The sequence below is a fragment of the Euleptes europaea genome, chromosome 16 (assembly GCF_029931775.1).
Source record: "Euleptes europaea isolate rEulEur1 chromosome 16, rEulEur1.hap1, whole genome shotgun sequence".
Classification (NCBI taxonomy): Eukaryota; Metazoa; Chordata; class Lepidosauria; order Squamata; family Sphaerodactylidae; genus Euleptes; species Euleptes europaea.
In genome coordinates, this window is record NC_079327.1 from 1034641 (window position 1) to 1050546 (window position 15906).

Consider the following 15906-nt stretch of genomic DNA (forward strand, 5'->3'; position numbering starts at 1 on the left):
CACCCCAAGACTGATGGTGCAAAATCCTATGTTAAATCAGTTCCAGTCTAACTCCACTGATTTCAATGGGCTTAAACTGGAGTAATTTATCACAGCGATGGACCTTCAATGAACTACTAATCCAAAGGAATTTTGAATGGGCTGCAGGACAGTGGCAGAAAGAAAACTTATTTGTCAAACACTTGTAGTATTTACAAAGATTATGTTGTTTTATTAGATAACACTACATAATATTGAAAAGTACACAATATACTTAAGCATCTTCACTCACATTACAGAAACATGTTGCATTTGCTGTGGGAAAATCTGGTGTTCAAGTCTCTGGATTGTTTAATGAGGGCTCTCTTTTGCGCTTCATCAAACCGATGGACTTGGAGATCCTCGTCACGATCAAACGGCCTTCTCTCTTGGGGCTTATTCTTCTCTTCAGCTGCTTTCCTCTTCATTTTTCGGTGGTGTATCTCCATAAGAGATTCAGACCTCTGAGAGTCCTGGAAAACGAAGATGACAGCAAATAAAAAAAGGAAACATCGAAAGAATTGCACACCTGTGTATGAGAGGGGTAAACTGACAACATTTCACAAAACTAAGCCACCACTCAAAAACAGACGGTGAATGGAATTAAAAAGGTACATCGTAATAGAAAAAGCAGCTCATATGTTTTAAATACAGGGGCAAATAAACAGGAAAAATGCAAATGAAAATGGAGTAACCCACCCATACCATCCCTGCCCTGTTCCCGGGCACTCCAAATGCCACTGAATAAATTTTTGCATTTGTAAAAAAAAATCTGCACAGCCAGTGAAACCTCCAATAGTCAATCTGAAGCCTTGCTGGGCAAAAGCCCACCTGGCCCCACCCACTTTCTAAAAACACTTGAAAGGTGCCAGAAAAGGTGTTCAAAGGCGCCATGCCGGACACCCCTGCTCCAGATCAAGCAACCTGATTGAAAGCAGGGGTTTGAAAGGCAGCTCGTCACAATGGATTTGTTGTGTTGCTTTTAACTAATACTATTGCCTGGGACCTATTTGTAATGTAAAGCTTGTGGCTGAAAATGGCATGTTTTTCACAGTAACACGCACGCTGCGTTGATAGTTTGGGGATACAAGGCGTATTGCCGTAAAACATCAAAAAACAGGCAGGTCAAGAAAGGGTATGCAGAACAATGCGTACGTTGTGTGAAGACACCTGTTCAACCAGTTTCTTGTCTCGTTCTGACACCACAATTGCTCCATCTCCCTTACTCGCCGATTTCTTCCCATCTTGCATTTCCTGAAGAGGAGGAAAAGACAGGAGTAGGAAAAGACTAGCAGGCACCACAGGAAATGTACATTAAAGTCAAAAGGCACCAAGTCCCAATAACGGACTTGGATTGTTCAGTCGAGAGGACAATTTTACTTCTCATGACAGGAAAATTGCACCCCTGCTGAACAAGGACGTTCTCCGCATGAGTGGACAGAACAGACCTGCCTGTGCAGGCAGCAGGCCAGTAATGGAGGGCTTCAAGGACACAAGCGCCCTTTCCCTAAAAGATGCCCTCCCCTGCTGCAGCTACTGTGATGCCACAGGGCCTTTGTCAAAACAGCCTGAGAGGCACCCCACGCAGGGCAAACGACGCAAAACTCGACTGCCCACAAAGCAAGGTAAAAATCCTCTTGCTAGAGCTTATCCCAAAAATCAACACACCTAAGGATGAAACCACACCTGTTTTTCCTACCTCCAAGAGCTGCTTGCTACGCTTCCCCCCCCCCCCACATCGCGCAAGAGCCAAGGGCATTGCCCGCAGCTACCTTAGCCCAGACCAGGGAAGCCCTTGGCAAGACCAGGGCCTGAATAGGAGCTACGCAAGAGCTCCCGCACCAGGAAGGGGTCAGAGTGCAGAGCTGCCAGTGGGGAAACTCCCAAACTAACATTTAATATTTATTCCCCACCCCCCACCCCCAAAGCCAGCGTGGTGCGAGAGCCAGCATGGTGTAGTAGTTAAGAGGGGTGGTTTGGAGCGGTGGAGAATGATCTGGAGTACCGGGTTTGATTCCCCACTCCTCCATGTGAGCAGCGGAGGCTAATCTAGTGAACCGGGATGGTTTCCCCACTCCTCCACATAATGCCTGCTGGGTGACCTTGAGCTAGTCACAGCTCTGTTAGAGCTCTCTCAGCCCCACTTACCTCACAGGGTATCTCTTGTGGGGAGGGGAAGGTGATTATAAGCCAGTTTGATTCTTCCTTAAGTGGTAGAGAAAGTTGGCTTATAAAAACTAACTCCTCCTCCTCCAATAAGTGAAAAAGGCCATTTAAATAAAACATAAACAGAAATAGCCTTGGGCAGAAGGGGGGGGCAGTCCATCCAAGACCACCAGGTGTCCCTTCCACTTCCACTGCTTTCCTCTTCAGCCCTTCCACTTGTGACCAAGCTTTACACCTGGAGACAGGAGGGGAACTGCCTGATCTCCCTTTTTCAAATTCTGAACGAAGGTTGTCCTGCTTGACAATAAGCATATGGGAGTGCTGGAATGAAGACTCACTTTGGCTTTCCTTTCTCTGTCAGCAGGGGTGTCAGTCCAAATAGATCTATCTCCTGATTTGTCATCGGCTCTTCTTTTGAACGTCCGGGAACCAAGCCCAAAGCCTTTCAGTTCTGGGGGAAGTTCTGTCATCCAAGACTCCCTTTTGACTTGTTTGGATTCATTCTGCAAACAGGCAACAAAATTAGAAGCACATCCATCTACTCCACGATCACCACTTTCAGGAAAAGCAAAGTCAAGCTTATTGGAAAGGCCTGCCGAAAGACGGTTAAGTAGTTTAAAAAAGTAATGATTTTGCTTACATCGTCGTGACCAAGAAGTTTCTCTTTCATTCTCCGAGCTCGGCACTCAAAGTCTGCAGCTACACTAGATTCGGTTGGTCCCTTGGCAGGCAGTGGGCCAATTATGGCTTCTTCATCTTCGCTACTATTGCTGTCCTGTCTCACCAAAGGAGAGAAAAAGAAATCCCATCAACCCAATCAGCAGAAAAGCTGCCGCAGAAACTATTCAGTCTTTATCCAGCGCTTTGAAATTTCTCAGGTGCTTCATGCAGTTGTTACCATGACCCTGTAAAGTAGGTCAGTATTCCATATTAACATTCTGTTAGCATATGCCACTTGGAATACAAATTATAATACATACCCAGGTGGATATGAAATTGCTCTATTTGTTTATGTGTGCATAATATGTTTTACTAGGCCACTGAAGAAGGCCTGGGGGCCGAAACGCGTTTGGCATGTGGTTTTAGATTATCAACTATGTATCTGTTGCCATAAGGGCCTGTTTTTAATATATGCATTTGCTTAGTAATAAATATATTTAATTGTTTCATTTAATTTTAATTTACCCAAACTTTTGGGTACCTAGTTCAAGCATGCTCCAGGAATAGAAGCAGGCTCATTCTCTGTTGTGGCCCCCTCCTCATGGAATGGCCTCCCTGATGAGGTCAGGAGGGCTCCTCCTGGATTTCTGCAAACTATGCAGAAGAGTGATTCAAGAGGGTTTTTCGCACAGGTAAATAGGACTGTAGTGACGTGGTCAGAAAGTTGCATTGGTAAAAGGAAAGGGACTGCCTATCGTTGCAAGTCTGCTCCAGACTAGGTATTTTCTATACCTCTTAACGTATCATGTTTAGAAGGCCATGCTTTGTTTCAGCTCTGAGATTTCTGTATGCTTTCAGATTTCTGTAGTTCAAACCTTACTGTATTGCTCATTGGCTGTCCCATCCTGTTTATTGTACATGACTTACACTATATAATCGGCCTTGAGTCTACACAAGAAATGTGGACTATAAATAACCTAAATAAATTAAATAAACAAACAGGTCCTGGTTTTACGCACCTGGGATGTGAACGGAGATGGCACAAAAGACCCCGGGGAGCATCTGTTTTCTTCACCCTCTTCTGATGGTTTCTTGAAGCCTGGTGGTAAAGCAGGGCCTATAACCGGCCTTGAGAACAAAACACATTTTAAGCATAAACAGAACACTTTTCAAAACAGAGATGAATCAGTAGAGATTAGAAACTGCTGTGAACTATGACTTTATTTCTTTATTTACTTTATTTATATCCCGCTTTTATCCCAAAGGGGGACCAAAGTAGTTTATATTGTTAAGAACACAAGAAAAGCCCTGCTGGATCAGACCCAGGCCCATCAAGTCCAGCACTCAGTTCAGAGTGGCCAACCAGGTGCCTCTAGGAAGCCCACAAGCAAGACAACTGCAGCAGCATTATCCAGCTTGCATTCTCCTCCGTCTTATCATCACAACAACCCTGTGAGGTACGTTAGGGTGACTGGCCCAAGGTCACTCAACAAGCTTCCATGGGGATTCCCAGATCCTAGTCCAACACTTTGACCACTACACCACACACTGGCTCTTAGTTTGCTCGCCTGTCCGTGCTTCTCCCTCCACCTCAATATGCCCTTCTGCTTGACCCAGGGCATCCAGCGGCCTATTGGATGGAACGAGGATGGCATAAAAGCCCAAACCCAGTCAGCTTGCAAAGTTTTCCACAGGACAATTGGGACTTGTGACTGAAATTCCCTGAAACATATAAACAGCCTCTTGCTCTGCTTGCGCTGAGTGGCTGCTCTTCCCCCTGGGCCTGATTCTGAGAATACTTGCCACGGTGAGTCCTGGGCATGACCTTCCGCTGGTTAACTTAAAATGCATTAGAAGACCATGCAGATTTTTCTTCTACCACAGAACACCTAGATTCGAGTCCAGTAGCACCTTAGACAGCAGCAAGATTTTAGGGGTATAAGCTTTCAAGAGACACAGCTTCCTTTGCCAGATACAAACAAAAGCTTACACTCTGAAAATCTTGTTGGTCTCTAAGGTGCTACTGGACTCGAACCTAGCTGTTCTACTGCAGGCCAACACAGCTACTGTCTGACATTAATAATGCAGGGCATGTGACCAAAAGTCAGCCTGGCGTAGATTTTCTTTGCTGCAGGTCTGGAAAGGTTCAGTTGAGATGCAGGAATCCATGTGACAGTGCCTGACACCTCAGTTCACCATGTCGTGTTATTTCTTCTTACGCCGCCCTCCTGTTCAAAAGAACACCGAAGGCAGCTAACAAATATGAAACCCTATTATACCACATGAAGCAATAGCTATTATATAAACTATTAACTAAGCCAGCAGTTCCCAAACTTTTTGAGCCATGGAGCACTTTTTAGGAGAGAAATTAATCACAGAGCACCAATTTTCACCTAGCACCTATATTCTAAACCAAATGACAGTAGTATTGAAAGCAGTTTAAGCATTTGGGCACGTTAAACATCAAGTTTTATTTCATTCAAAATTTTCATTTTCTCCACAAATCTCACTACATACACAAAAAACATAAAGGCAACACACTTCAGAACGAATTCAAAGCAAGTATTGTAACCAAACAGATCTGGTATTTAAAACCATTTTTTACAGTTGCAAAACCAAAATATGTAACTTGGTGTCGTAAAAGAACTTAAGATTCTAACGAGAGGGATGGGACTGTTTTGATTTGCACAACGTGGCTATATCTGGTTGAATTTGGGACAACTGCAACCGAATATCCGGCTCTGCATTAAGATAGGATCTGTATTTCGTTTTTGTAGCCACGTAGGCAGAGAATCCTGATTCGCATAAGTAAGTGGTTGCAAAGGGCAGAAGGATGATTTTTGCTCTATCTGACAATACCTTAAATTCATCTTTAAGCTGACACCAAAATTCTGATAGTGACTTCTTAGCTGCAAAATTCTCTTTTATCACAGAATCTGATGTCAAATCAATCAAGCATTCATACTGCTGTGATGTCAGACAGGCTGGCATTTCCGACACAGCAGAGTATGGGTTTACAACCCAAAAGTTTTCTTTAATTTTTTCATAGTGTTCTTCCGGAAAATAACAGTTGAAACTATCAAGCAAACATAGCAGGTGGACTTGAAACTCATTTAAAGTATCGTCAGGTATGTCTGATTCTAGTTCTTCTCTAAATTCTTTTACCATTGGGAAGCTGTCTAGATTTTGATTTATCATTGATTCTGCCCAAAACCTTATTTTCTTTTTAAATCCTTGTACTTTATCGCTGGCGTCAAAAACAGTTACTGCTTTTCCTTGAAGTGACAGACTTAAATCATTAACCTTTTTAAAAATATCAGCTAAATATGCCAATTTCATGAGCCAATGCTCATCACACAAGCAGTCTCCCAAAGCAAAGTCATTGTCAATCAGGAAGGTTCTGACTCCAGCCCTCATTTCAAAGAGCCGAGTCAAACTTTTGCCGCGAGAAAGCCACCTTACTTCTGTATGAAGAAGTAAAGATATATGTAGACTCCCCATGTCATCACACAACATTTTGAGTAGCCTAGTATTCTTAGGTTGTGATTTGATAAAATTAATTATTTTTACGCTTTCGTCCAAGACTCCTTTCAGGGAAGGCGGCATTTTCTTCACAGTGAGGGCATGGCGGTGGAGGACGCAGTGGCTGCTGCTGCACTCCTTGACTTTCTGTTTTATTCTTGAGATAGCACCAGACGTCTTCCCAGTCATGGCCTTCGCACCGTCTGTGCACACATCAACACAGTTATCCCATGGGATGCCACTCACTGTGAAAAATTTGTCTATTAATTTGAAAATTTCAGCGCCAGTTGTGGTGGTCCGTAACGGCTTGCAAAGAAGCAGATCCTCTTCAAAAGACTCCAAGTACTGGTAGCGTACAAATACTATTAAAATTGCCAACCCAGCTACATCTGTTGATTCATCCATTTGGAGCGAAAATTTAGTGCGTTTTATTCGTGACAGTAAAGTAGCTTTTACATCCTCTGTTAAGTCCCTGATTTGTCGCGAGATTGTGTTATTTGACAAAGGAACTGTGTCTACTAGTTTTGAGGCTTTTCCATCCAGCATACATTCAACTATGTCCTTTACACAAGGCTTGATAAGGTTTTCAGTGATGGTATGGGCTTCGCCAGCTTGAGCAACTCGGTAACTGACTAAGTAGGATGCCATCAAAGCCTTTTCATTAACTGTTTTTGAGTGATACGATATACTTTTCTGGGCTTGTGTAAGTTCACCGTACTTCCGTCTGAAAAAATCAGTCGGTTTGCCCTTCCATTCTGGATGAAGCCCCTCAAAATGACGGCGCATTTTTGCTGGGAACATTGAACTGTTTGACAATACTTTGCTGCAAATTACGCACTGTGGTTTGTTGTCACTGGTCTGAATGAACCCCATATCCAAGTAGGAATCGTGGTACTTCCTTTTTACTGTTCTTTTTCCTGTCGCACTAGACTCCGAAGAACTAGGTAGTTGGTTCCACACTTTAGGAGGTGCTGCCGCTGATTCATCCAAAAACTCTTCATCCTGTCCAGCAATTCTAGCACCAGCAACTGCTCCATCTTCTTCCACACTACAATTGAAAAATAATATTCATATCAACTGAGTAAATTAATAATAATAAGGGTTGGGTAAATAATTGAAAATGAATAAAAAATTCATCCAACATAATATTTGAACATACCTGTTAGCTGTTGATGCTTCCACAGCAATTGGAGGTACAGTGACGGAGGTTTTGACTGTTTTTTTAAAGGACCCAGTCTTCAGCCAGCGACCCATTGAAAGAAAATCGACGATATTGTCTGAATCGCCACGTAGGTGCTCCCAAAAACCTGCAACAGGCAGCTGTTTCGTCCTCAAGAGGCTCAGAGTCCAAAGGAGTGCCCTGAGAAAAAAGCATTACTTGGGTCACCAGAATGATGCTATTAGCTCCATCTTGACAGCAAGAGAAAACAAATCCGGGCACCACCGAAGGGTGAAATATATACCAAACCCAAATTCTGTTGTGATGTGTAGAAAAATAATGACTGACAAAAGACAGACAAGCAAAGGGAACTTAATCAGAAGGATAAAACGGGTTGATCAACAACCAATGATCAACAGAAAACAATATAGCAGCCTCACATGGACCACTCTAATTGCCACACATTTCGTAACACAGACAAGGCATAATTCCAAATGAAGGGGAATGTGGATTTTTGCCACTGGCAGCTTCCAGAGGGACTCTCTGCAGGAAGGGTAGAGAGGTCCGTGAATAAGACAACCAAGCAAAGTTTAAAGACTGTAATACATATGATTAGATGACCTGGGCCCTGACTTGAATGGCCCAGGCTAACCTGATCTCGTCAGTTCTCAGAAGCCATGCAGGGTTGGCCCTGGTTAGTACTTGGATGGGAGACCACCAAGGCAATGGCAAACAACCTCTGTTAGTCTCTTGCCTGGAAAACTCCACTGGGTTGCCATATGTTGGCTGTGACTTGATGGCACTTTACACGCACAGATGACCTGGACCTGAAGGTAGGCTTTTCAGGTGCCCTCCTTAGTACATAATAATGATTCAAAACTGCACCTTTTTCCTGTCCTGGGGTAGTACTGAACGGTACCACATTTTACTCCCCAATGGGGACTCAAAGTGGCTTGTAACATTTTACCCTTTTTAACTGCATCCTCACCAGAACCCTGCGAGGCAGGTCAGGTTGAGAAAAATGAGATGGGCACAAGGTCACACAAGGAAGTTTTCAGGCAGAATGGCATTTGAACCTGGGTCTCCCTGATCCGAGCCCAACACTCTAACCAGTAAATCACACCGGCTTTCACCACAAATGGTGTAACATAAGAGTGACTCCAGAGACAGTCGGAGCCCAGCTGAAATAAGAGCTCTCTCCCAGAAGCAGCAGTGAGATAAAAAACCCTGGGGAGAGCCAGTACCATTCCCTAGTAGGAAGATGGGAGTAAGGGCATACATGAAGCCGACAGGGGAAATTGCCCACAAAGGGTTTGGGCTCAGAGGTGCACTGATGGTTATGAAGGCTGCCATAGAACCAGCAGGAGAGGCAAACCGCTCAGGGTTGCCTCCAAAAAGCATTCGTGGTGATCAGTTCTGAGCGCCCCATGGAGAAGGCCATAGCGAGCCTGGCCTCTGCTTGAAACAGGGCCTGTGCTGAGGATCAGGGCCGAGAGACTACAGCAAAATGGTGGACTGAGGCTATTGTGTCGAGTAGTAAAACTCAGCTCAGCAGGCCTTAAGCCTTCTTGTTGTCTCGGAACACAACAAGCACAGGAAACTCCACCCACTTCAGCAATTCCCCAAAAACTACAGAGGGTGAAGAGGACCAGACAACCCCAACTAAAAAGCACAAGGCCCTCGCAATACATAACACCTTGCACAAAGAGCCATTAAGAATGGCAAGGCTCTGCCAACCCATGCCTCCAAGGATCTCACCTGGAAACTGAGGGCAGCCAGGAAAAGGTTTTTTCACTCAGGCTTAGCTAAGCCGTTAAAAGAGGCTCCCATCAGGCTACAACTCCAGGCTTAAGGTTGCCAACCTCCAGGTAGTAGATGGAGATCTCCCACTATTAAAACTGATCTCCAGCTGATAGGGATCAGTTCACCCGGAGAAAAGGGCCACTTTGGCAATTGGACTCTACGGCATTGGTCCCTCCCCTCCCCAGACCCTGCCCCCAAAACCTCCCGCCAGTGGCAAAGAGGGACCTGGCAACCCTACCCGGGCTTCTCCCCTCCGATCGGACAGGAGGAGGGGGAGAGAGGCCTTCAGTCAGGCAGACTCTGCCAGGCCACGCCGCCAGGCTCACGGCTCCAACTGAGACCAGGGAGGGGGAGGGCTTCCTTCAGCCAGGCAGGCCGCAGCCAAAGCCTTAAAGAGCAGCCATTCTGAATCTGAGGCTCTGTCAGGCAACATCTCCAGGTTTCTTCCCTCAGAGCTGACGCAGCCAAGTAGCGGGAAGGTGCCTTCATCCAGGCTGGCGCGAAGCCAAAGCCTTTGAAGAGAGCCAATGAATCCGTCAGATCACCCCTTGCCACAGAGGGGGAAGGGTACCTTCATCCAGGCTGGCACACAGCCAAAGCCTTTGAAAAAGAGCTCTTCTCCAGCTCTACCAGATCATGCCTTCAGGGTAAATTGGGGACAGAAAGAGCAGGCAGCTCCGCTGTGTGATCCCTCAGGCAGATAAGGCACAGAAAATGGGCGTTTATCAGCGCCATTTTAAAGCCACAGTTGGCACAATCCTGAGGAGGCCCTTCTTAAGCCATAACGACAAGGTAGAAATGCAGGCACGTATCTTCTTCACGTGAAGTTTGTTCTTCGCTAGAATGACTGTTAACGAGAGAAGGAAGTCTCCTCGGCCTCAAGAGGTGAGGTAAGGAAAAACGCAGAACAGCAACGGAGATCCTCTCCTCGCGGCGGCAAAAAGAGAACTGAGGGAGTAGCGTCCCTTTTCCTGGTCAGGTGACCGTTTTGGCAGTTAACTGCCAGAGGGAGATGGGGTGCTCCTAGTCTGCTAGAAATCTTTTCCACGGGTGGCCTACGCATGCACAGTCCCAATGTGCGCAGGAGCCATGAAGATGAACAACTGGATCTGGGAAGCACGGCAAAGTTCACAGAAGAGAGGAGGTTAGCGTGGCACCGTGTGCCATTGAGTCTCTCTGGTTTCGCTGCCTGCTTTGTGCTTCCAGCCGACATTCTCAATGTTTCACGTGGTTCCGAGAAGGTGCCGGCGGTCAAAAGGTGAAGCATGACATGCACTTCGACCTATCCTTGCTACATATTATAGGGCCGATATGATGAGCGACAGACGGCAAACTTTGAGTTTGGCGCAATGAACGCTGACTAGCCCTTTATAGTTACTGCTTCACAGAATGCTGCAGAAGCAAAATAATTTCTACTTGATACTTACCTACACACAGGTCACGGCCGCAAAAATTCACAATTTTGAGATTTTGTCACATTTATTTTATTTCTTTTTATTTCCAATCTCTTCATGGCGCACTAGATGTTTCGCAGAGCACCAAGTGCTCCATGGAGCACAGTTTGGGAACCTCTGAACTAAGCTATGTTGCAATTCCTTTTAAAGGCACCTATCCGAGTGTCTGATGCTCGCCGAGTGGGGGGGGGGGGCACTGAATTCCAACTCAATCTGTTCCTCAAGCCGATAAGGCCTGATTCTGGCTCATGATTTATGTGATCCCACTGACAGAACAGCCTGTTGCTTGAATCACACCTGGGAGAAAGTCAACAGTGCCAACTCAGCACGCCTGCCCCCAGCCCCCCAGCCTGCAGGACACTCTCCACAACATCCAAACGGCCCTTGCCTTTCCTACAGGTGAGAGCCAAACCAGGGCCTGCTTCCAGTATCAGCACAAATGCGGATGCTGAACAGAACAATGAAAATCCTACATCCCTATTCAATCCTGTCCATTGTTCTGAACTTGTTAATTAACTTGGGTTCAGTAATTTTCTGTTGTAATCTCTCATTGAAGCTTCTCTGAGTAGTACCACTCTTAGGTCAGCATTGGAAGATTAAAATGTTATCCCGCTGATTTTTGAGTGTTGTGATTTTTAATGTCAGATTTGTGTCTATTTATTCTTTCACAACAGACCTGGAGCTGAACAAATTGCTCTGGCTGAAGAAGCTTCACACTGGACTACGTTTAGTGCACATGCGCACACACACATCCTATCTGGGATGTCTACTGCTTCCTGGGACTAGGTCTCCAGTGGTGAAAGAACTATTCCAGATTTTTGCAGTGTCTGAAAGAACTGGTTTTCTTTCCAGTTTCCTCCTTGTTGAAGAGGCGGCTGAGCCAAGCATGCTAGTAACTGAGGGGCCAACACTAGCCAGTCTCAGCTCCCGTGCCCTTCTTGTGGAATGACCAGGCCATGTAGGACTCCTGGGTGCCACCGTGGCAGCATGGCTAGGAATGGCAGAGATGAGTAGCTGCTGGAGGAGCCATGCCTGCTGAGCTATTTCCCCACCCCATACCCAAAGATCCACTTCAGCATCTTGGGGTGAGACAAGCTCATCAACATGAGCTTCATCTGAGCCCTGCCAGGTGGATGCTAGCATCCTGGGCACCAGAAAGGCTTGCCACTGTAAGTGTGCACTTTAGGCACACCAGACGTCTGAATTAGCAGTTCAGGAACTTGTTATTTCCACAGACGGGCTTCAAGACAAGCCTTTAAAATGCTATTGAAACAACATCTCCATTAACTGCAAATGACATTACTTCTCTTACTTGAATGTGTTATTTTAGATTGGTTTAGATAAAGAGACTCAGACGCAGCTATTTCCAGCCTTTTAGTTTGAAAACTCAGTCTTGGTTCATGTGCAACAGACATAAACAATCTTCGCTGCAGAATTCTAGGGCACTTCTAAATGGCAAAACCCATCCCTTTTAAAGAAATACACCCAAACAAATCTTCATTTTGATTACCTCTCTGGAGAATCATCCTGTTTTTTAAAGCCAGGCGGGAGGGCAGGGCCAAAGAATCCATCATCATCATCTTGAAGTCTTCTCTGATTTCTGAAAACACAGCAACGAAGCTTCAGTCATTACCAGGATGTGGATAATAATCACTCCATTTGAAAGGAAAAACAAAGACAAAATCCCTTGTTTTACATCAACAAAATCCCTTGTTTTACCCCTTGGAAATAGCACTCCTCACTTTCCATTCAGGGGACATAAACACAGGGTTATCATAAGCTACTCATCTAATATATCTTATTCCCGATTAATGCTCAAACACAAAAAAGAAGAGCTGGTTTTTATATGCCGACTTTCTCTACTACTTAAGGAAGAATCAAACCGGCTTACAATCATCTTCCCTTCCCCTCCCCACAACAGACACCCTGTAAGGCGGGGGGGCTGAGAGAGCTCTATCAGAGCTGTAACTTGTCCAAGGTCACCCAGCAGGCTTCATGTGGAGGAGTGGGGAATCAAACCGGGTTCTCCAGATTAGAGTCTGCCGTTCATGTGGAGGAGTGGGGAATCAAACCTGGTTCTCCAGTTCAGAGTCCACCGCTCTAAACCACCACTCTTAACCAGTACACCACGTGGCTCTCAAACACACAGAGTTCCATAAATTCTGCTGCACTCGTCTTGTTTGTGGCTTCTTAAAGGCACCTGGTTGGCCACTGTGTGAACAGACTGCTGGACTTGATGGGCCTTGGTCTGATCCGGCAGGGCCGTTCTTATGTTGCTTTGACAGACAGCAAGAACGGGTGCTTTCCAAGAGTCCTGCCCACCTCCGAGGATGAAGACCATGGTCTTCTCTCCTGTTATGACACAGTAAGCTCTGAAGATGCTCCGACCATCGTCCAGCTGGGCCCAAGGAGGACAACAAGAACAAACCCCCACCCTCCTCCCAGTGCACAGACCTGGGCATTTGGCTTGCACCTCTCTCATCTTCAGAATCTGAATCTGTTTCCGTAGGCACACGAGGAGAGGCACGGTCTTCATCACCACCTCGTCGTTTCAGGTTGCTTTTGTAGTCAGGAGGCAGTGCAGGCCCTGCAACTAAATGCACCATGTTTATGTATTAATTAGTGTAATTATTCAAACTATATTTCTTAAGAATTGAAAGAATTATTTTTAAATACAGAATTTAAAACAGCTGTGAGCAAAAGTGCTCATTTGCCTCATATAAAAATATGACAATAAGGTTTTATGTCAAGCTGTATTTTTATTCACAGCCCAGTTGATGGAAGCAGTGTTAAAATATTCCATTGCAAGAGAAATCTCTCTTCCTCAGAAGGTGTGGTTTAGGAAGCCAAGAGACCTCAGCTCTTATCTAATCACTCTGCACATTCTGAACCCTTCCCCTGGCCCACCTAGCCTCAACCTTCTGCTGGAGAAAGGGGTCAGTCAGACTTTGCTGAGCAGAGCGGTTGGGCTCCAACCTTCTTCAGTTACCACAACAGACATTTCCCTTTCTTCTTGCCGAGCAGTTGGCTTCTTACACGTGCCGACAGTTTATGGAAACTTGCATTACTGTAGAGCTCACCTGAACACCGTTATCTGGTTCTTGTAGGTTATCTGGGCTGTGTGACCGTGGTCTTGGTATTTAAAATACCAAGACCACGGTCACACAGCCCGGATAACCTACAAGAACCAATGAACTCTGACCGTGAAAGCCTTCGACAATACTGTTACCTGGATCCATGCCATGGTGACACTACTGCAATGCACTGTACTTTGGTCTCCCCTCAAAACCAACTCAGAAACTCCAATAGGTGCAGAATGCTGTGGCTCTGCTGTTATCAGGACTTAAGAACCAGAGTTTATTTTTATATGCCGACTTTCTCTCCCACTTAAGGCAGAATCAAACCGGCTTACAATCACCTTCCCTTCCCCACAACAGGCACCCTGTGAGGTAGGTGATGCTGAGAGCGCTCTAAGAGCTGTGACTAGCGCAAGGTCACCCAGCTGCCTTCATGTGCAGGAGTGGGGAAACAAATCCAGTTCACCAGATTAGCTTCTGCCGCCGTTCATGTGGAGGAGAGGGGAATCAAACCTGGCTCTCCAGATCAGAGCCCACCGCTTAACCACTACACCACGCTGGCTGTCTCAGATGGAGGATGCATATTACTCCCATCCTGTAGGCACTCCACTGGCTGCCTAGCAGTTACTGGGCTCAATTTAAAATTTTGGCTATCACAAAGACCCTTATGGCCTATTTGCAAGACCACCTCTCTCCCTGTGCTTTGCCACAACAGCTTCGCTCATCACAGCAGGGTCTTCTGCAGGTGCCGAACTGCGAATGGGCACAATCAACAAGGGGGCCTTCTCTGTTGTGGCCCCCACCTTATGGAATGGCCTGTCTGAGGACGTCAGGAAAGCCCCGGCTCTCCCGACTATCTGCAAACTTGCAAAACTGAATTGCTCAAGAGGGCTTTTCTGCACAAGGCTGCACTGTTACTGATACGGCAAACGGGGGTTCGTGGGGGGAGAGAGAGACCTGAGATCGTTATTCAAGAAAACAGTTTATTCTGGCAGCTGCGACCCAGAGCACTCTACCGAGTAAAAATCTCTGAGCCCCGATCATACTGAGGAAGGGATATTTATCCAAATTCAAGATATGACAACCCATCAACATTCAGGGTAGGCTGATAACACTCCAGACATCGAGGTGGCAGTGGAGTAATAGTTTCACCCAGTTCTTGTTATGGTTTACTGTAACCCTCCATGACTCTTACCCCAGTTACTAGCTCACAGACACACAGGGAGATTCTGCCCAGCAACAAGCTATTCCCTGGTTGCCCTAATACATTTTACAGAAAGGAAAAGAGATTATTACAAATTGCTAAATCAGTGGATCTTCCATAGTCAGGGGAAGTCTACCTGCTGTCACATTACAAAAGGCTTCACAAACGTTATCTGGATAAATTACCGGGGGTTGTGATCTATACAACAGGGCACAGTTTGCTTTAAGTAGGACCCTGGCATGGAACCTGGCACCTTGCAATGTGCCGTGCCAACGCTCGGGCTCCCACCTGCGCCAGTTGTTTCCAGGCTTCCGGCTGGCTCCACAGCCCCCTAAGGGCCTCTTGCTTTGTCTACTGAACGTCCCACCCCGTTGATTGTTCCGACTCAGCCTCTGCAATCCGCCTGGGGTCCAAGTGAGGAAAAAACCCGCAATTCTATTTACTGATTTGCAATAATGTATCGATTCTTTGATTTGCAAACGACGGAAATCAATAAATAAAACACGAGGCGCAACGAACGCGGCCTGTTTTGACCACCGCAACGAACCCTTCCCCCCTCAGGACGTCACTTCCTGTTCCAGCAACCCACTTCCGGGAACGGGCAAGGGGGGCGGGGCGCTCGCCACCCCAACCCACCCCTCCCGGGCGCCGGCGTCGGCGGCCCCCCTCCTCCTCCTCCTCCTCCTCCTCCTCCTCCTCCTCACTCACTCACCCGCCTCGTCGTCGGGAGAGGAGGCGCGGCTGAAGCCCGGGGGCAGCGCGGGCCCGATCGCGTCTCGCGAGGCCGCCATGGCCGGACCGGAGAGCGGCGGGGAAGCCGCCGAGGCTGAGGGGGAGGAAGGG

The 15906-nt window shown here is 46.4% G+C and overlaps 1 protein-coding gene across 1 annotated transcript; it reads right to left on the bottom strand.

Moving 5' to 3' along the window:
- Window positions 1–213: 213 nt before the first annotated feature.
- On the bottom strand, window positions 214–15854 carry GPALPP1 (GPALPP motifs containing 1). Its single transcript, XM_056862116.1, has 8 exons — window positions 15776–15854; window positions 13237–13369; window positions 12293–12382; window positions 3864–3972; window positions 2825–2959; window positions 2523–2687; window positions 1174–1272; window positions 214–491 (listed from the first exon to the last, which is right to left on the bottom strand). Exons 1-8 carry the CDS (start codon window positions 15852–15854, stop codon window positions 273–275), a joined length of 1029 nt encoding a protein of 342 aa, XP_056718094.1. The 3' UTR covers window positions 214–272.
- Window positions 15855–15906: the final 52 nt, after the last annotated feature.

What these genes read in the sequence shown, in the direction of transcription:
- GPALPP1 (XM_056862116.1), bottom strand. Translation starts at nt 15,854, where the DNA reads ATGGCGGCCTCGCGAGACGCGATCGGGCCCGCGCTGCCCCCGGGCTTC. An exon ending in CAGGATGATTCTCCAGAGAG is followed by an intron (nt 3,973 to 12,292) that starts GTAATCAAAATG and finishes TTTGTTCTCAAG; the next exon opens with GCCGGTTATAGGCCCTGCTT. An exon ending in AACAGGTGTCTTCACACAAC is followed by an intron (nt 492 to 1,173) that starts GTACGCATTGTT and finishes TTCGTTTTCCAG; the next exon opens with GACTCTCAGAGGTCTGAATC.